The 14,163-nt window shown below is 55.2% G+C and overlaps 1 protein-coding gene across 1 annotated transcript in view; it reads left to right on the top strand.

The window, feature by feature from the left end:
- Positions 1-12,736: 12,736 nt before the first annotated feature.
- LOC147725699 (uncharacterized) overlaps positions 12,737-14,163 on the top strand; it is a 483,091-nt gene continuing 481,664 nt past the window's right edge. The window contains exon 1 of the mRNA XM_086964378.1: positions 12,737-13,157. Within this exon, the coding sequence (XP_086820504.1) occupies positions 13,072-13,157 (86 nt within the window). The 5' untranslated portion in view covers positions 12,737-13,071. The remainder of the gene's footprint in view (positions 13,158-14,163) is intronic.

The raw sequence follows: 14,163 nt of genomic DNA, 5'->3' as shown, positions 1-14,163 counted from the left end.
ATTTGTTGGTTTCGAGGAAGGCGGCGAGCTGGTTGTTGACAGCTTTCTCGATGACTTTGGCCGGGAATGGAAGGAGCGAGATGGGGCGGTAGTTTTTGAGTTCGGTGGGGTCCGCTGTGGGTTTTTTCAGAAGGGCGCTGAGTTTGGCGTGTTTCCAGCTTTCCGGGAAGGTGGCGGAGTTGAGGGAGCAATTGATGACGTCTCGGAGGTATGGTGCTATGATGGAATCTGCTTTGCTGAAGATGTGGTGAGGGCATGGGTCTGTGGGGGATCCAGAGTGGATGGAGTTCATCAGGCGGATGGTGTCCTCGGTGGAGATTGGGTTCCAGTCATTAAGGATGTTCAAGGGGGGTGAAGGTACGGCAGAAGGTTGGGTGGGTTGGTCTCCGGGTTGGTTGTCGAAGCTGTTGTGGATGTCTGCGATTTTGTCGTGAAAGAACGAAGCTAGGGAGTCGCAAAGTGTTTGAGAGGGAGTGATGTCGTTGGAGTTGGCAGTGGGGTTGGTAAACTCTTTGACGATGTTGAATAATTCCTTGCTGTTGTGGGCGTTGTTGTCTAGTCGATCTTTGAATGCGGCTTTCTTTGCAGTCCGGATCAGTTGGTGGCGTATGCGGGTGGCGTTTTTGAAGGCGTCCCTGGTGCTGGTGTTTGGGTCTTTTTTCCAGGTCTTCTCAAGGGAGCGACAGAGTTTCTTGGATTTCTTAAGATCATCGTTGAACCAGGGGGCGCTTTTGCTGCCTAGTTTGATTTGACGTTTTTTCAAAGGTGCTAGGTTGTCGGCGCTGTTGGTTAGCCATTGAGTGAGGTTAATGGCTGCTTGGTTGGGGTTCGAAGAGTGGGCAGGGGGGTTTTGAAGAAGCGATGAGGAGATCTGGTCGATGGTGATTTTGTTCCAGTTTCTTCGCAGAGTAGGTTGAGGATGTTGTGGGTTGTGGTCTTTTTGTAGATAAAGTGAACGCAGCTGTGGTCCGTCCAATGGAAAACTGTGGTGTGACTGAAGGAGATATGTTTGCTGGAGGTGAAGATAGGGTCGAGTGTGTGACCTGCGTAGTGAGTGGGGGTATTGACATGGTGTTTGAGTCCGAGGTTGGCGAGATTGTCCAGAAGGGTGGTGGTGTTGCTGTCGTTGCTCTTTTCCAGGTGAAAATTGAGGTCTCCCAATAGAATGTAGTCCTCGGAGGGGAGGGCGTGTGGGGTGATAAAGTCAGTGATGTCTTCACTGAATTGTGCATGGGGTCCTGGTGGCCTGTAGAGGAGGGTGCCTCTGAGTGTGGTCTTGGGGTCGGTGTGGATCTGGAAGTGAAGGTGTTCGGTGCTAGCGAGGTTGACGTTTGAGCTGGTTGAGATGCGGATGGAGTTCTTATGGACGATAGCGATGCCTCCTCCTGTTTGGTAGGTGCAGTCTTTTCGGATGATCTTGTATCCTTCCGGGATGGCAATGGTGATGTCTGGGGCTGAGGAGGCGTTCATCCATGTTTCTGTTAGGAAGGCGACGTCCGGAGAGATGGTGTCTAGTAGATTCCAAAGGTCGATGGCGTGTCTGTGGACCGAGCGGGTGTTGAGCCTGATGCATTTTAGGTGGTTGGTGTCAGATCTCTGTTTGGTGTTAGTGGAGAAGGAGTTGGTATTGGTGCCGTCATACTTGCAGGAGTTGCATGTGAAGGGTCCATGGGTGTGTCCAGGAGCGGCTTGGGCGCAGTTGGGGAGTCGACCGGGTTTAGGGCTAAGAGGGTGGAGGCGTTGAATGTAATGCGGGTGGGGTGGGTGGTACGGGGGCCAGGGGGTCTGGCGCTGGGCGCGGTCCAGGCGCGGACGGGCGTAGACGGGCTTACCTTTGGCGCACCTTCGGCGCGAATGGGGCGCGACCGCTGTGCGCAAAAGCATCTGTCATAAGTGGGTGGGGAGGGGCGAGGGAGGAGCAGCTGGGAGGCGGGTGCGTGGTGGAGGGGGCGGGCTCCGGGCACAACAACAACAAGAATGGCGGCTGGAACTGAAGCGCCGACTGGGTTGGGGGAAATTGATTAAATGTAATGCGTTGGTCAGCGAGGCGCCTGAGGAGCGGAGCACACAAGCAATGGGTCACAGCAGCAAGTAACAAGAAAACAAAACGATCGGCAATGCGAGCGAGCACAGGCACTTAAAGTCGATGAAACAGTGCAGGCAAACAATACAGGCGCTTTGAACAAATGAAATCAAATAAGTTAATGCAGGCACGGTAAAGCGCTATTGATGTCAGCAGAGCAGAGCTAACCATACCCAAGGTAGAGTAGGGGCACATCTGGGAGGACTGAGGAATTGTTGGAGGTGACTTTGAAATAAAGAGATGCGAGAGACACGGTACTGGGAAAGGATGAAACTGAAGGACTAGTGTAAGTGACAATATATTAATGATGAGTGAGACTGACCCTCTCCCTGATGGACTGGAACCTGCACACCCCACCCTCAGCGCCTTCAGACCCTTACGGGTGAGTAGACGCGCTTAACAAATACCTGATTGATTGGCCGGACCACTCTGCCATGGTTCCTCGAGTTTTCAGATTTGCAAAGTTGAGGACATCATGCCAGAAAGTGTGAAGGCAAAAGAGGTCCATGTAAAGCTGGAAAGCCTCAACGTGTCCGAAGAGGGAGCTTTGATGTTGAGCTATAGATCCATCCAGAGAAACCGATGGGCCCAGAAGGTTAATCCACCCTGCAGATGACCCGGAAGCACAGGTGCTGGCAGATCCTTGGTACACCTGGATCTGTTTCTAGAGTTAGTAAAATAATAATTCCTTCTAATTAAGACCATGCAAGAATACATCCATAGAGGTTGTGGGATGTTTTGAGAGGTTTGACCCTCATCACCTGTTGAAGAAGAGGAGTGTGCAGTAGAAAACTAGAAATGAGAAACCCAGGTGCCCCGCGGTCTAGAGTTACAGTTGTGGTTTGTTGAAAAGATTCATGAACAAAATAATCTTTAAAAATGGCGCGGTATCTAAACCCCCCATGTTTTCAAAGTGCCCAGGATAATGCAGAGACAATTCAAAAGTGAACTAGAAAGATTATGCCAAGAAGATATCATTGAAGATTTAAAATGTGAGAAGCTGGCCTGGTATATGAAGGCCACCTATGTGAGGGACACCCTGCACCATGCCAGACAACCCTTATGGTGATTTAGGAAGTCTTAGACAACCTTAGAAAGGTCTCAAAGTGGTAGCTGTTGAGAGCAGCCTTCGGGATCATTCCAGAAGGAGTGTAAAGCAGCTTGTTTTACCAGAATGCAATCTTATATGATAGATTAAATGAAAAAGAGCCACACAAGGTATTTATAAAAATATGTATTTATTAAATAATACTCTCCAACACATACAAATATCTCCTACCCAGAGATATGCGCAATGCACACAATACTTTGCAAAGAAACACAGTAAATAGCATGAAATTTACAGTGCCCCCAGGGGGGGACAAAACTCTATACTAATAAAGTGTTATAAGAACGACGACTCAAGTCAGGGCAGTGTCGAGAGGACAGAGAAATGCTGCGACCCAAAGGACCCACCCAGGGTTAAGCAGATAGGGACCCCACGGAGAGCGTGTGCAGTGTGGGAACACAACTGTGGGATCTGTACAACTCTATATGTAAGTCGCGGTTTGGATTTTTAAAGATTAAGGACCCTTCCCAGTGGACCCTAAAAAAACCCTGTGGAAGACAGAAGGTTGGAGAGCCACCCCACCTGTGGATACCCTAGTACCCACATTACCTGCACTAGAGAAGACAGGTGCATATGTGTGAAGTGGTGTCGGACACCGCTGTCGAACCCAATGGAGGACTTCAGGAAAGTGCCATTGTTGAGGAAGGACAAAGTGTTCGGCGGAATCCAAGGATGGATTCTTGATGAGAGGTACCTGCAAGCAGAGGGCAGAGAGTCTATGTCACTCAGCGGTGACCAGGAGACTTTGAAGATGAATGCTCTCTGATCTCGGGTGTTGCAGGATGGATGATGAGAACCTTGCCCCACAAAGGATGGCGAGTGCTGAGAGGGTCGGTGTCCGGCCGTAGCACCAACAAGCCTTGGCAAAGGCAAACCACACTGGAATCAAGGAGGAAGCAACATCAGGACCAGCAAGGTCCAGGGTTTCACCAAAGGCAGAGGAGTCAGGGTAGGCCCGGAGAAATCAGGGGAGCTCAGCAGAAAAGAAGTTTGACCCTCAAGTGGACCCACAGGCCAGAGGCAATGGAGTAGCAAGACAACCGCAAGAAGCTCACCAAAACAGGCAGGCCACAATGCACACCATGCATTGTGGCTGAAGATTCTGGTCACAAAAGGTGCTCGAGGTTGGGGCTACTTGGAGCCCAAAGATCTTCTTGGAAAGAAACTAACAAGCCTTTGCAACTGCAAGTTGGATGTGTTGCACAGGGGTTCACTTATTGCAACCCAGTGAGGGATACTGGCCTCAAACGTTGTCAGAGGGTAGAACAGGCATCTAAAATTCCTATCTGTAGACTTTATACTGCGTACTAAAATTCACTCTTGAATTTCTATCTGTAGACTTCATATGGCGTACTAACAATCCACTCTTAAATTCATATCTGTAAACTTCATACGGCGTACTAACAATCCACTGTTATTTAGCTATTGATTTTACCACATACTTTTCATTCTAAAATAGATCAGGCCTAATGCCTTGTTTGTAACATTTTACAGTAAGCAGATTAGGCCTACACCTGTCATCACTGACTTGCCACAGTGACCAGCTCAAACCTGCTGTACAAGCTTTGCCACAAGAGAAAAAATGCAATCCAAGCAGTCTTTCTAGTGGGCCAGGGACAGACTAATTTGCATATAGCCAGGTTCTGAGCTGGGATGGTGCAGTGAGATAAATAACGGTGATGGATCAAGCCCTGATCTTTGGACTGGGTAAGAGTGGTCTGCTTAATTCAGACACTCTGTTCATCACCACCCCCTTTTCTGAATCGTTTTTGGCCACTATAGGTGTGGCAGGGTATACTCAGACATGAGTCCCTTACTCACTGCACCATCAGGATTCAAGCAAGCCTGGCCGACGACGGCTGAAATGCCAGAAACCGGTCCCCGGAAGCTTGTCTCCTTTCTGGTGAAGAATTGGCTTGGTAGTTTGGTCTGCCCTGTTCCCATGATGCACTGGGTCAGGGACAGACTAATTTGCATATAGCCAGGTTCTGAGCTGGGATGGTGCAGTGAGCTGAAAAACGGTGATGGATCAAGCCCTGATCTTTGGACTGGGTAAGAGTGGTCTGCTTAATTCAGACACTCTGTTCATCACCACCCCCTTTTCTAAATCATTTTTGTCCACCATAAGCGTGGAAGGGTATACTCAGATGTGAGTCCCTAGCTCATTGCACCATCAGGATTCAAGCAAGCCTGGCCGACGACGGCTGAAATGCCAGAAACCGGTCCCCGGAAGCTTGTTTCCTTCCCAGTACAAGAATTGGCTTGGTAGTTTGGTCTGCCCTGTTCCCATGATGCACTGGGCCAGGGACAGACTAATTTGCATGTAGCCAGGTTCTGAGCTGGGATGGTGCAGTGAGCTAAATAACGGTGATGGATCAAGCCCTGATCTTTGGACTGGGTAAGAGTGGTCTGCTTAATTCAGACACTCTGTTCATCACCACCCCCCCCCCACCCCCTTTTCTGAATCGTTTCTAGTGGGAGCGCACACATTCGGTCAATTCCAATTCTCTTAGGGAAACCAACACGTGAGTGGAGTCCAAACACCGCTCTCTCTGCTCTGAAAGCTTTTTTTTTGTTGAACACTCAACTTAAATGATCTTCTTTTCTAAGACACGTTACAGCATTACAGCGCCATGAGCCGGCCCCTGAATGTTCCCACTCCATCCCATGGAAAGCTTGGCACTTTGCAGGTGTTAGTGAGCCTTCTCTAGGGGGAGACAACCTTTACAACGCAGTCATTACATCGCAACATCCTTTACATCGCATGTCACTACAACACATGTCACTACAACGAAGGCATTGCATCGCAAGTTATTACAACGCATACCATTACAACGCATAGTACTCTTACACTATCACACATTTTCCCTACTGTTGCACTCACTGGAGTTAGAATAGTAATTATTACCCCCTATACTATACAACACTTACCTTAAATGCAATATACTGGTATGTGTTGTAAAGGTATAATGCAATGCCTGTAAAGGTAGTTTCTGAAAACGCGATGTAATGGCATGCTATGTAAAAGAATGCGTTGTAAAGGATGTTGTGTTGTAAAAACTGTGTTTTAAAGGCATGCATAGTAAATGTGTGTGTTGTAACGTCATACATTCTGGCAATGCCATGTGCCTGCCCCTGAATGTTCCTGCTCCATCCCATGTAGGCGTGACCCTCTATGGGTGTTAGTGAGCCTTGTCTAGGGAGCCATGCTGCTGGAGAAACAAACACATACATTATCGAGTTATCTAAGACACTTTACAGCACGGCAGCGCCATGTGAGTGCCCCTCCCCTCCTCCCCACCCCAGAAAGGTCAAGCTCCTCCCCCTTGTAAATTTGATGCTGCTTCATGAATGTTAGAAAGTCCTCTATTGGCTGCCTGACTGCTCTGGCCCCTGCAGCTTGGTAAACAAACAAAATAATCACAGCTGCAAGGAAGGGAGGCTCTCCCTGTGGAAGCACAAACTCCCATCCAATCAAAACGTGCGCTGCGGTCCAGCAGTGTGTGGGCGGAGCCAGAGCCCGGTCTCTGTAGCAGTCTTCAGAGGCGGTCACATGACGTCTGGAGCCAGACCCAAAAAGTGGAACATTTGTAAATCGGGCAGTTTTGAACTTGTGCACAGACGCGCGGAGGGTATTTTACCCCCCCCACCCGACCATAAAACAGGACACAGCAGCCAAGCATGGGACTGAGAGGCCAGTCCGACACCCTCACCAGCACCCCCACCCATAAACTCCTAGCTAAGCCTGGGCGTAGTTCGCGTAGCCGCACTCCGCGAGCTACGCGAAGATGCACTTGCACTCCGCGAACTACGCATAACTCCGCGAACATGCGTAGTAGCTTGCTTGACCCGTTCGCGAGCCGTTTTTGTCTTCCGGAGCGCCGTGGAACTCTGGAACCTGCTCGACACCACATCTCCAGACGTCGCCTTCCTCACGGAAACATGGATGAACGCCTCCTCAGCACCCGACATCGCCGTCGCCATCCCGGACGGATACAAGATCACCCGGAGAGACCACGTCAACCAGACAGGAGAAGGCATCGCCATCGTCCACAAGAACACCATCCGCATCACGACCAACTCAGACGACACCCTCACAGCCGCCGAACATCTTCACTTCCAGATACACACGGACCCCAAGACCACACTCAGAGGCACCCTCATCTACAGACCCCCAGGACCTCGCACACAATTCAGCGAAGACATCGCAGACTTCATCAGCCCGCACGCCCTCGCCTCCGCTGACTACATCCTCCTAGGGGACCTCAACTTCCACCTGGAGAACAACAACGACAACACCACCACCACCGTGCTGGACAACGTCGCCAACCTCGGACTCATGCAACTGGTGAACACCCCCACCCACTACGCCGGACACACGCTTGACCCAGTCTTCTCCTCCAGCAAGTACATCTCCTTCAGCCACTCCACCGGACTCCACTGGACAGACCACAGCTGCGTCCACTTCAGCTTCAGAAAGACCACGACTCACCACCACCCGCAACAGGTTCCCCGCAGGAACTGGAACAAGATCACCACCGACCAGCTCACCACTTCACTGAGCCAGAACCCTCCCGCGAGCTCAACGGACCCCAACCAAGCAGCCAACAACCTCACACAGTGGATCACCAATTGCGCTCGCCCAACCAGCCTCGACCACTCGCAGTCCGGCTTCCGCGCCAGCCACAGCACCGAAACCGCCCTCATTGCAGCCACTGACGACATCCTAGCCCTGCTCGACAACTGGGAAACAGCGGCCCTCATCCTCCTGGACCTCTCCGCAGCATTCGATACGGTCTGCCAACGCAACCTAGTGCAGCGCCTCAGCAACATCGGAATCCAAGAGAAGGCACTGGAGTGGATCATCACGTTCCTCACCGGAAGAACCCAGAGAGTCCACCTCCCCCCGTACAGATCCAAGGCCACCGAAGTCATATGCGGCGTACCACAAGGATCATCACTCAGCCCCACCCTCTTCAACGTCTACATGAGCCCCCTCGCAGCCATCGTACGCCAACACAACCTCAACATCATCTCCTACGCCGACGACACCCAGCTGATCCTCTCCCTCACCAACGACCCAGGAACCGCCAGAACCAACCTACACGAAGGGATGAAAGACGTAGTCGAATGGATGAGGAACAGCCGCCTGAAACTGAACTCAGACAAGACGGAAGTCCTCATCCTTGGATCATCACCCTCCACCTGGGACGACTCCTGGTGGCCCCCTGCCATGGGCAGCGCACCCAAACCAACGGACCACGCACGCAACCTGGGCTTCATCCTGGACTCCTCCCTCTCGATGACCAGACAAGTCAACGCCGTCTCATCATCATGCTTCAACATCCTACGCATGCTCTGAAAGATCTTCCGATGGCTCGCCACCGAAACCAGGAAGACGGTCACACAGGCACTCGTCACCAGCCGACTGGACTACAGAAACACCCTCTATACCGGAACCACAGCCAAACTCCAGAAAAGACTCTAACACATCCAGAACGCCTCCGCACGACTCATCTTGGACATCCCCCGACACAGCCACATCTCCGGACACCTGAGAGACCTTCACTGGCTAACCGTCAGCAAGAGAATCACGTTCCAACTCCTCACCCACGCACACAAGGCCCTCCATGACCTGGGCCCCAGGTACCTCAACAACCGCCTGACCTTCTACACTTCCACCCGCCAGCTACGATCGACCAGCCATGCCCTCGCCGCCGTGCCACGCATCCGAAGATCCACCATGGGAGGAAGATCCTTCTCCTACCTGGCAGCCAAGACTTGGAACTCCCTTCCCATCCACCTCCGCCTGACCCAAGACCACCTCTGCTTCAGGAAGCAACTCAAGACATGGCTGTTCGAGCAGTAGCGGACCCCCCTCCCCCAAGCGCCTTGAGACCCTCTGGGTGAGTAGCGCGCTATACAAATATCCTGATTGATTGATTGATTGATTGCCTGCATGCTCGGGATGTGTAGCGCGCGAAGTTACCCATGAGGTTTGTCCCGCCAGCTCGCGTCCCCTTATTTCCGGTCACTACTAACGTGTTCGCGAGTAATTCTGTGCCAGATTGCAGTTTCTGCGTGTTCGGCAACTCAATCTTACCGACAAGCATCCTCGCGCACGCGAAAATGCTATTGAGCGCGCAAGAACTACGCTACGCAGCAGTTTGCGGAGTATTTGACAACTTCGCGTTCTCCGCGGAGCGCGGAGTTGCCGAAACTCCGCGAACGGAGCGTAGTTCTTCGCCCAGGGCTACTCCTAGCCCTCCATCCACCCTGGCCTGTCCACCCCTCCCCCTCCGCCCCAACCGCTCTATAATCCCTCACATAAACGGACTTCCCTGAATCATCCGCCTCCCTTCCTAAAACTCACCCACCTCCACCCCCCCCCCGCATTCACTGAAGCCCCTCCCTCTCCCCCCCTTGCTTACGAGCACCCCCTCTTGTTTCATAAACTTGCTGTCCCTCCATTGCTCCCTCCCCCTCTACATTACCCCCCCTTCGCCTTCCACTGCTCATTCCTGTAGCCACCCCCCCAGCAGCGCTCATTCCTCTCACATAACCTCCTCCCCCTCCAGTCTCCACAGCTCCCTCCTCCTGCCCCTCCAGTCTCCACAGCCCCCTCCTGCCCTCCACCCCCCTCCAGTCTCCACAGCTCCCTCCTCCTGCCCCTCCAGTCTCCACAGCCCCCTCCTGCCCTCCACCCCCCTCCAGTCTCCACAGCTCCCTCCTCCTGCCCCTCCAGTCTCCACAGCTCCCTCCTCCTGCCCCTCCAGTCTCCACAGCCCCCTCCTGCCCTCCACCCCCCTCCAGTCTCCACAGCTCCCTCGTCCTCTCCCCATCCACTCTCCACAGCCCCCTCCAGCCCTCCGCTCCCTCCAGTCTCCACAGGTCCCTCCTCCTCTCCCCATCTAGTCTCCACAGCTCCCTCCTGCCCTCCTCCTCTTCCCCTCCAGTCTCTACAGCTCCCTCTACCCCTCCCCTCCAGTCTCCACAGCTCCCTCCTGCCCTCCGCCCCTCCAGTCTCCACAGCTCCCTCCTGCCCCCGCTCTCCTCTCTCCCTCCAGTCTCCACAGCTCCCTCTGCCCCCCGCTCTCCTCTCCCCCTCCAGTCTCCACAGCCCCCCCACAGCTCCCTCCTGCCCTCCTCCTCTCCCCCTCCAGTCTCCACAGCTCCCTCTACCCCTCCAGTCTGCACAGCTCCCTCCTCCTCTCCCCCTCTAGTCTCCACAGCTCCCTCATGCCCTCCTCCTCTCCCCCTCTAGTCTCCACAGCTCCCTCATGCCCTCCTCCTCTCCCCCTCCAGCTTTCACAGCTCCCTCCTCCTCTCCCCCTCTAGTCTCCACAGCTCCCTCATGCCCTCCTCCTCTCCCCCTCTAGTCTCCACAGCTCCCTCATGCCCTCCTCCTCTCCCCCTCTAGTCTCCACAGCTCCCTCATGCCCTCCTCCTCTCCCCCTCCAGTCTCCAAAGCTCCCTCCTGCCATCCGCCCCCCTCCAGTCTCCACAGCTCCCTCCTGCCCTCCTCCTCTCCCCCTCCAGTCTCCACAGCTCCCTCTACCCCTCCAGTCTGCACAGCTCCTTCCTCCTCTCCCCCTCTAGTCTCCACAGCTCCCTCATGCCCTCCTCCTCTCCCCCTCTAGTCTCCACAGCTCCCTCATGCCCTCCTCCTCTCCTCTCCCCCTCTAGTCTCCACAGCTCCCTCATGCCCTCCTCCTCTCACCCTCTAGTCTCCACAGCTCCCTCATGCCCTCCTCCTCTCCCCCTCCAGCTTTCACAGCTCCCTCCTGTCCTCCACCTCCAGCCTCCACAGCTCCCTCCTGCCCTCCTCCTCTCCCCCTCCAGTCTCCACAGCTCCCTCCTCCTCTCCCCCTCTAGTCTCCACAGCTCCCTCCTCCTCTCCCCCTCCAGCTTTCACAGCTCCCTCCTGCCCTCCACCTCCAGTCTCCACATCTCCATCTCCCCCGCCAGCCTCCACAGCTCTCTCCTGCCCTCCGCCCTCCTCTCCCCCTCCATACTCTACAGCTCCCTGCTCCCCATCCAGTCTCTAGAGGTCCCTCCCCACTCCAGTCTCCACAGCTCCCTCCTGCCCCCCCGCTCTCCTCTCCCCCTCCAGTCTCCACAGCTCCCTCCTCCTCTCCCCCTCCAGTCTCCACAGCTCCCTCCTCCTCTCCCCCTCCAGTCTCCACAGCTCCCTCATGCCCTCCTCCTCTCCCCTCCAGTCTCCACAGCTCCCTCCTGCCCCTGCGCTCCTCTCCCCTCCAGTCTCCACAGCTCCCTCCTGCCCCCGCGCTCCTCTCCCCTCCAGTCTCCACAGCCCCCTCCTGCCCTCCGCCCTCCTCCAGTCTCCACAGCTCCCTCCGCCTTCCCCTCCAGTCTCCACAGCTCCCTCCTGCCCCCCCGCTCTCCTCTCCCCCTCCAGTCTCCACAGCTCCCTCCTCCTCTCCCCCTCCAGTCTCCACAGCTCCCTCCTCCTCTCCCCCTCCAGTCTCCACAGCTCCCTCCTGCCCTCCTCCTCTCCCCTCCAGTCTCCACAGCTCCCTCCTCCTCTCCCCCTCTAGTCTCCACAGCTCCCTCATGCCCTCCTCCTCTCCCCTCCAGTCTCCACAGCTCCCTCCTCCTCTCCCCCTCTAGTCTCCACAGCTCCCTCCTGCCCTCCTCCTCTCCCCCTCCAGTCTCCACAGCTCCCTCCTCCTCTCCCCCTCCAGTCTCCACAGCTCCCTCCTGCCCTCCTCCTCTCCCCTCCAGTCTCCACAGCTCCCTCCTCCTCTCCCCCTCCAGTCTCCACAGCTCCCTCCTGCCCTCCTCCTCTCCCCTCCAGTCTCCACAGCTCCCTCCTGCCCCTGCGCTCCTCTCCCCTCCAGTCTCCACAGCTCCCTCCTGCCCCCGCGCTCCTCTCCCCTCCAGTCTCCACAGCCCCCTCCTGCCCTCCGCCCTCCTCCAGTCTCCACAGCTCCCTCCGCATCCCCCTCCAGTCTCCACAGCTCCCTCCTGCCCCCCCGCTCTCCTCTCCCCCTCCAGTCTCCACAGCTCCCTCCTCCTCTCCCCCTCCAGTCTCCACAGCTCCCTCCTGCCCTCCTCCTCTCCCCCTCCAGTCTCCACAGCTCCCTCCTCCTCTCCCCCTCTAGTCTCCACAGCTCCCTCATGCCCTCCTCCTCTCCCCCTCCAGCTTTCACAGCTCCCTCCTGCCCTCCACCTCCAGTCTCCACAGCTCTCTCCTGCCGTCCGCCCTCCTCTCCCCCGCCCCTCCATACTCTACAGCTCCCTGCTCCCCATCCAGTCTCTAGAGGTCCCTCCCCACTCCAGGCTCTACAGCTTCCTCCTGCCCCCACTGACTTCTCCCTCTCTAGTCTCCACAGCTCCCTCTTGCCCTCTGCCTCGTCTACTCTCTCCCTCCAGTCTCCACAGCTCCCTCATCCTCTCCCCATACAGACTCCACAGCCCCCTCCTGCCCTCGCCTCTCCTCCTCCAGTCTCCAGTCGGTTTGTTTAAGGCTCCGGTCAGGGGAGGGTGCGGGGGGCTGGGAGGAGCCAAGGCTGAGTTTCTTTTCACTCCAGAAGTTTTCCTCCGGAGCCCAGTGAGCTGTGCCCGGTGCCAGCCTCGCCCCGCTACCAGCCCGTGTGTGCCCGGGGGCGTGAGAAGCGGCTGGAGGGGCAGGAGGGGGAGAAGAAGGGGTCAGAGGAGCCTGGAGAGGCGCTGGGAAGGACTGGACTAGGGGAGAGCGCTGGAGGACCGAGAGGAGGAGAAAAGAGGAGAGAGGAGAAGAAGAAAGGGGGGAGTGGACGAGAGGAGAAGAGAGAGTGGACGAGAGTGGACGAGAGGAGGGCAGCAGAGGACCTGAGTGAGGGCGCAGAGAGCGGCCTCATTGGACCCGGGGGCCACCATGGGCTCCGTCAACCTGGACACCTACAGCCTGTCCCTACTCACGGCCAAGGAGGACATCCTGAGCGGGAGGTGCTCCACCAACTGGTAAGGGACCGGGGGGAGGAGGGGGCAAGGATTAGGGGGGTGGAGAGGGTCTGGGGGTGCAGCTTGCTGACTCGGGGGAAAGGACTCAGCTCTGTTGAAGTAGAGTAGTGTGGACGAAGCACAGTGTTTCATCATGTGGCAGTATGTGGTAAGATGTGGCAAGATGTGGCAGTATGAGGCAGGACGTGGCAAGATGTGGCAGTATGTGGTAAGATGTGGCAAGATGTGGGAGGACATGGCAAGATGTGGCACTATGTGGTAAGATGTGGCAAGATGTGGGAGGACATGGCAAGATGTGGCACTATGTGGTAAGATGTGGCAAGATGTGCCAGTATGAGGCAGGACGTGGCAAGATGTGGCAGTATGTGGTAAGATGTGGCAAGATGTGGCAGTATGTGGCAGGACGTGCCAAGTTGTGGCAGTATGTGGTAAGATGTGGCAAGATGTGGCAGTATGTGGTAAGATGTGGCAAGACGTGCCAAGATGTGGCAGTATATGTTAGGACGTGGCAAAATGTGTCAGTATGTGGCAAGATGTGGCAGTATGTGGTAAGATGTGGCAGTATGTGGTAAGATGTGGCAAGATGTGGCAGTATGTGGTAAGATGTGGCAAGATGTGGCAGTATGTGGTAAGATGTGGCAAGATGTGGCAGTATGTGGCAAGATGTGGCAGTATGTGGTAAGATGTGGCAGTATGTGGCAGGACGTGCCAAGATGTTGCAGTATGTGGTAAGATGTGGCAAGACGTGGCAGTATGTGGCAGGACAGGCCAAGATGTGGCAGTATGTGGTAAGATGTGGCAAGATGTGGCAGTATGTGGTATGATGTGGCAAGATGTGGCAGTATGTGGCAGGACGTGCCAAGATGTGGCAGTATGTGGTAAGATGTGGCCAGATTTGGTAGTATATGGTAAGGTGTGGCAGGACGTGCCAAGATGTGGCAGTATGTGGCAGGATGTGGCAAGATGTGGCAGTATGTGGTAAGATGTGGCAAGATGTGGCAGTAAG

The sequence above is a fragment of the Lissotriton vulgaris genome, chromosome 3_2 (assembly GCF_964263255.1).
Source record: "Lissotriton vulgaris chromosome 3_2, aLisVul1.2, whole genome shotgun sequence".
Lineage (NCBI taxonomy): Eukaryota > Metazoa > Chordata > Amphibia > Caudata > Salamandridae > Lissotriton > Lissotriton vulgaris.
The sequence above is the reverse complement of the archived record's forward strand: the minus strand, read 5'-3'. Positions and strand labels throughout refer to the sequence as shown.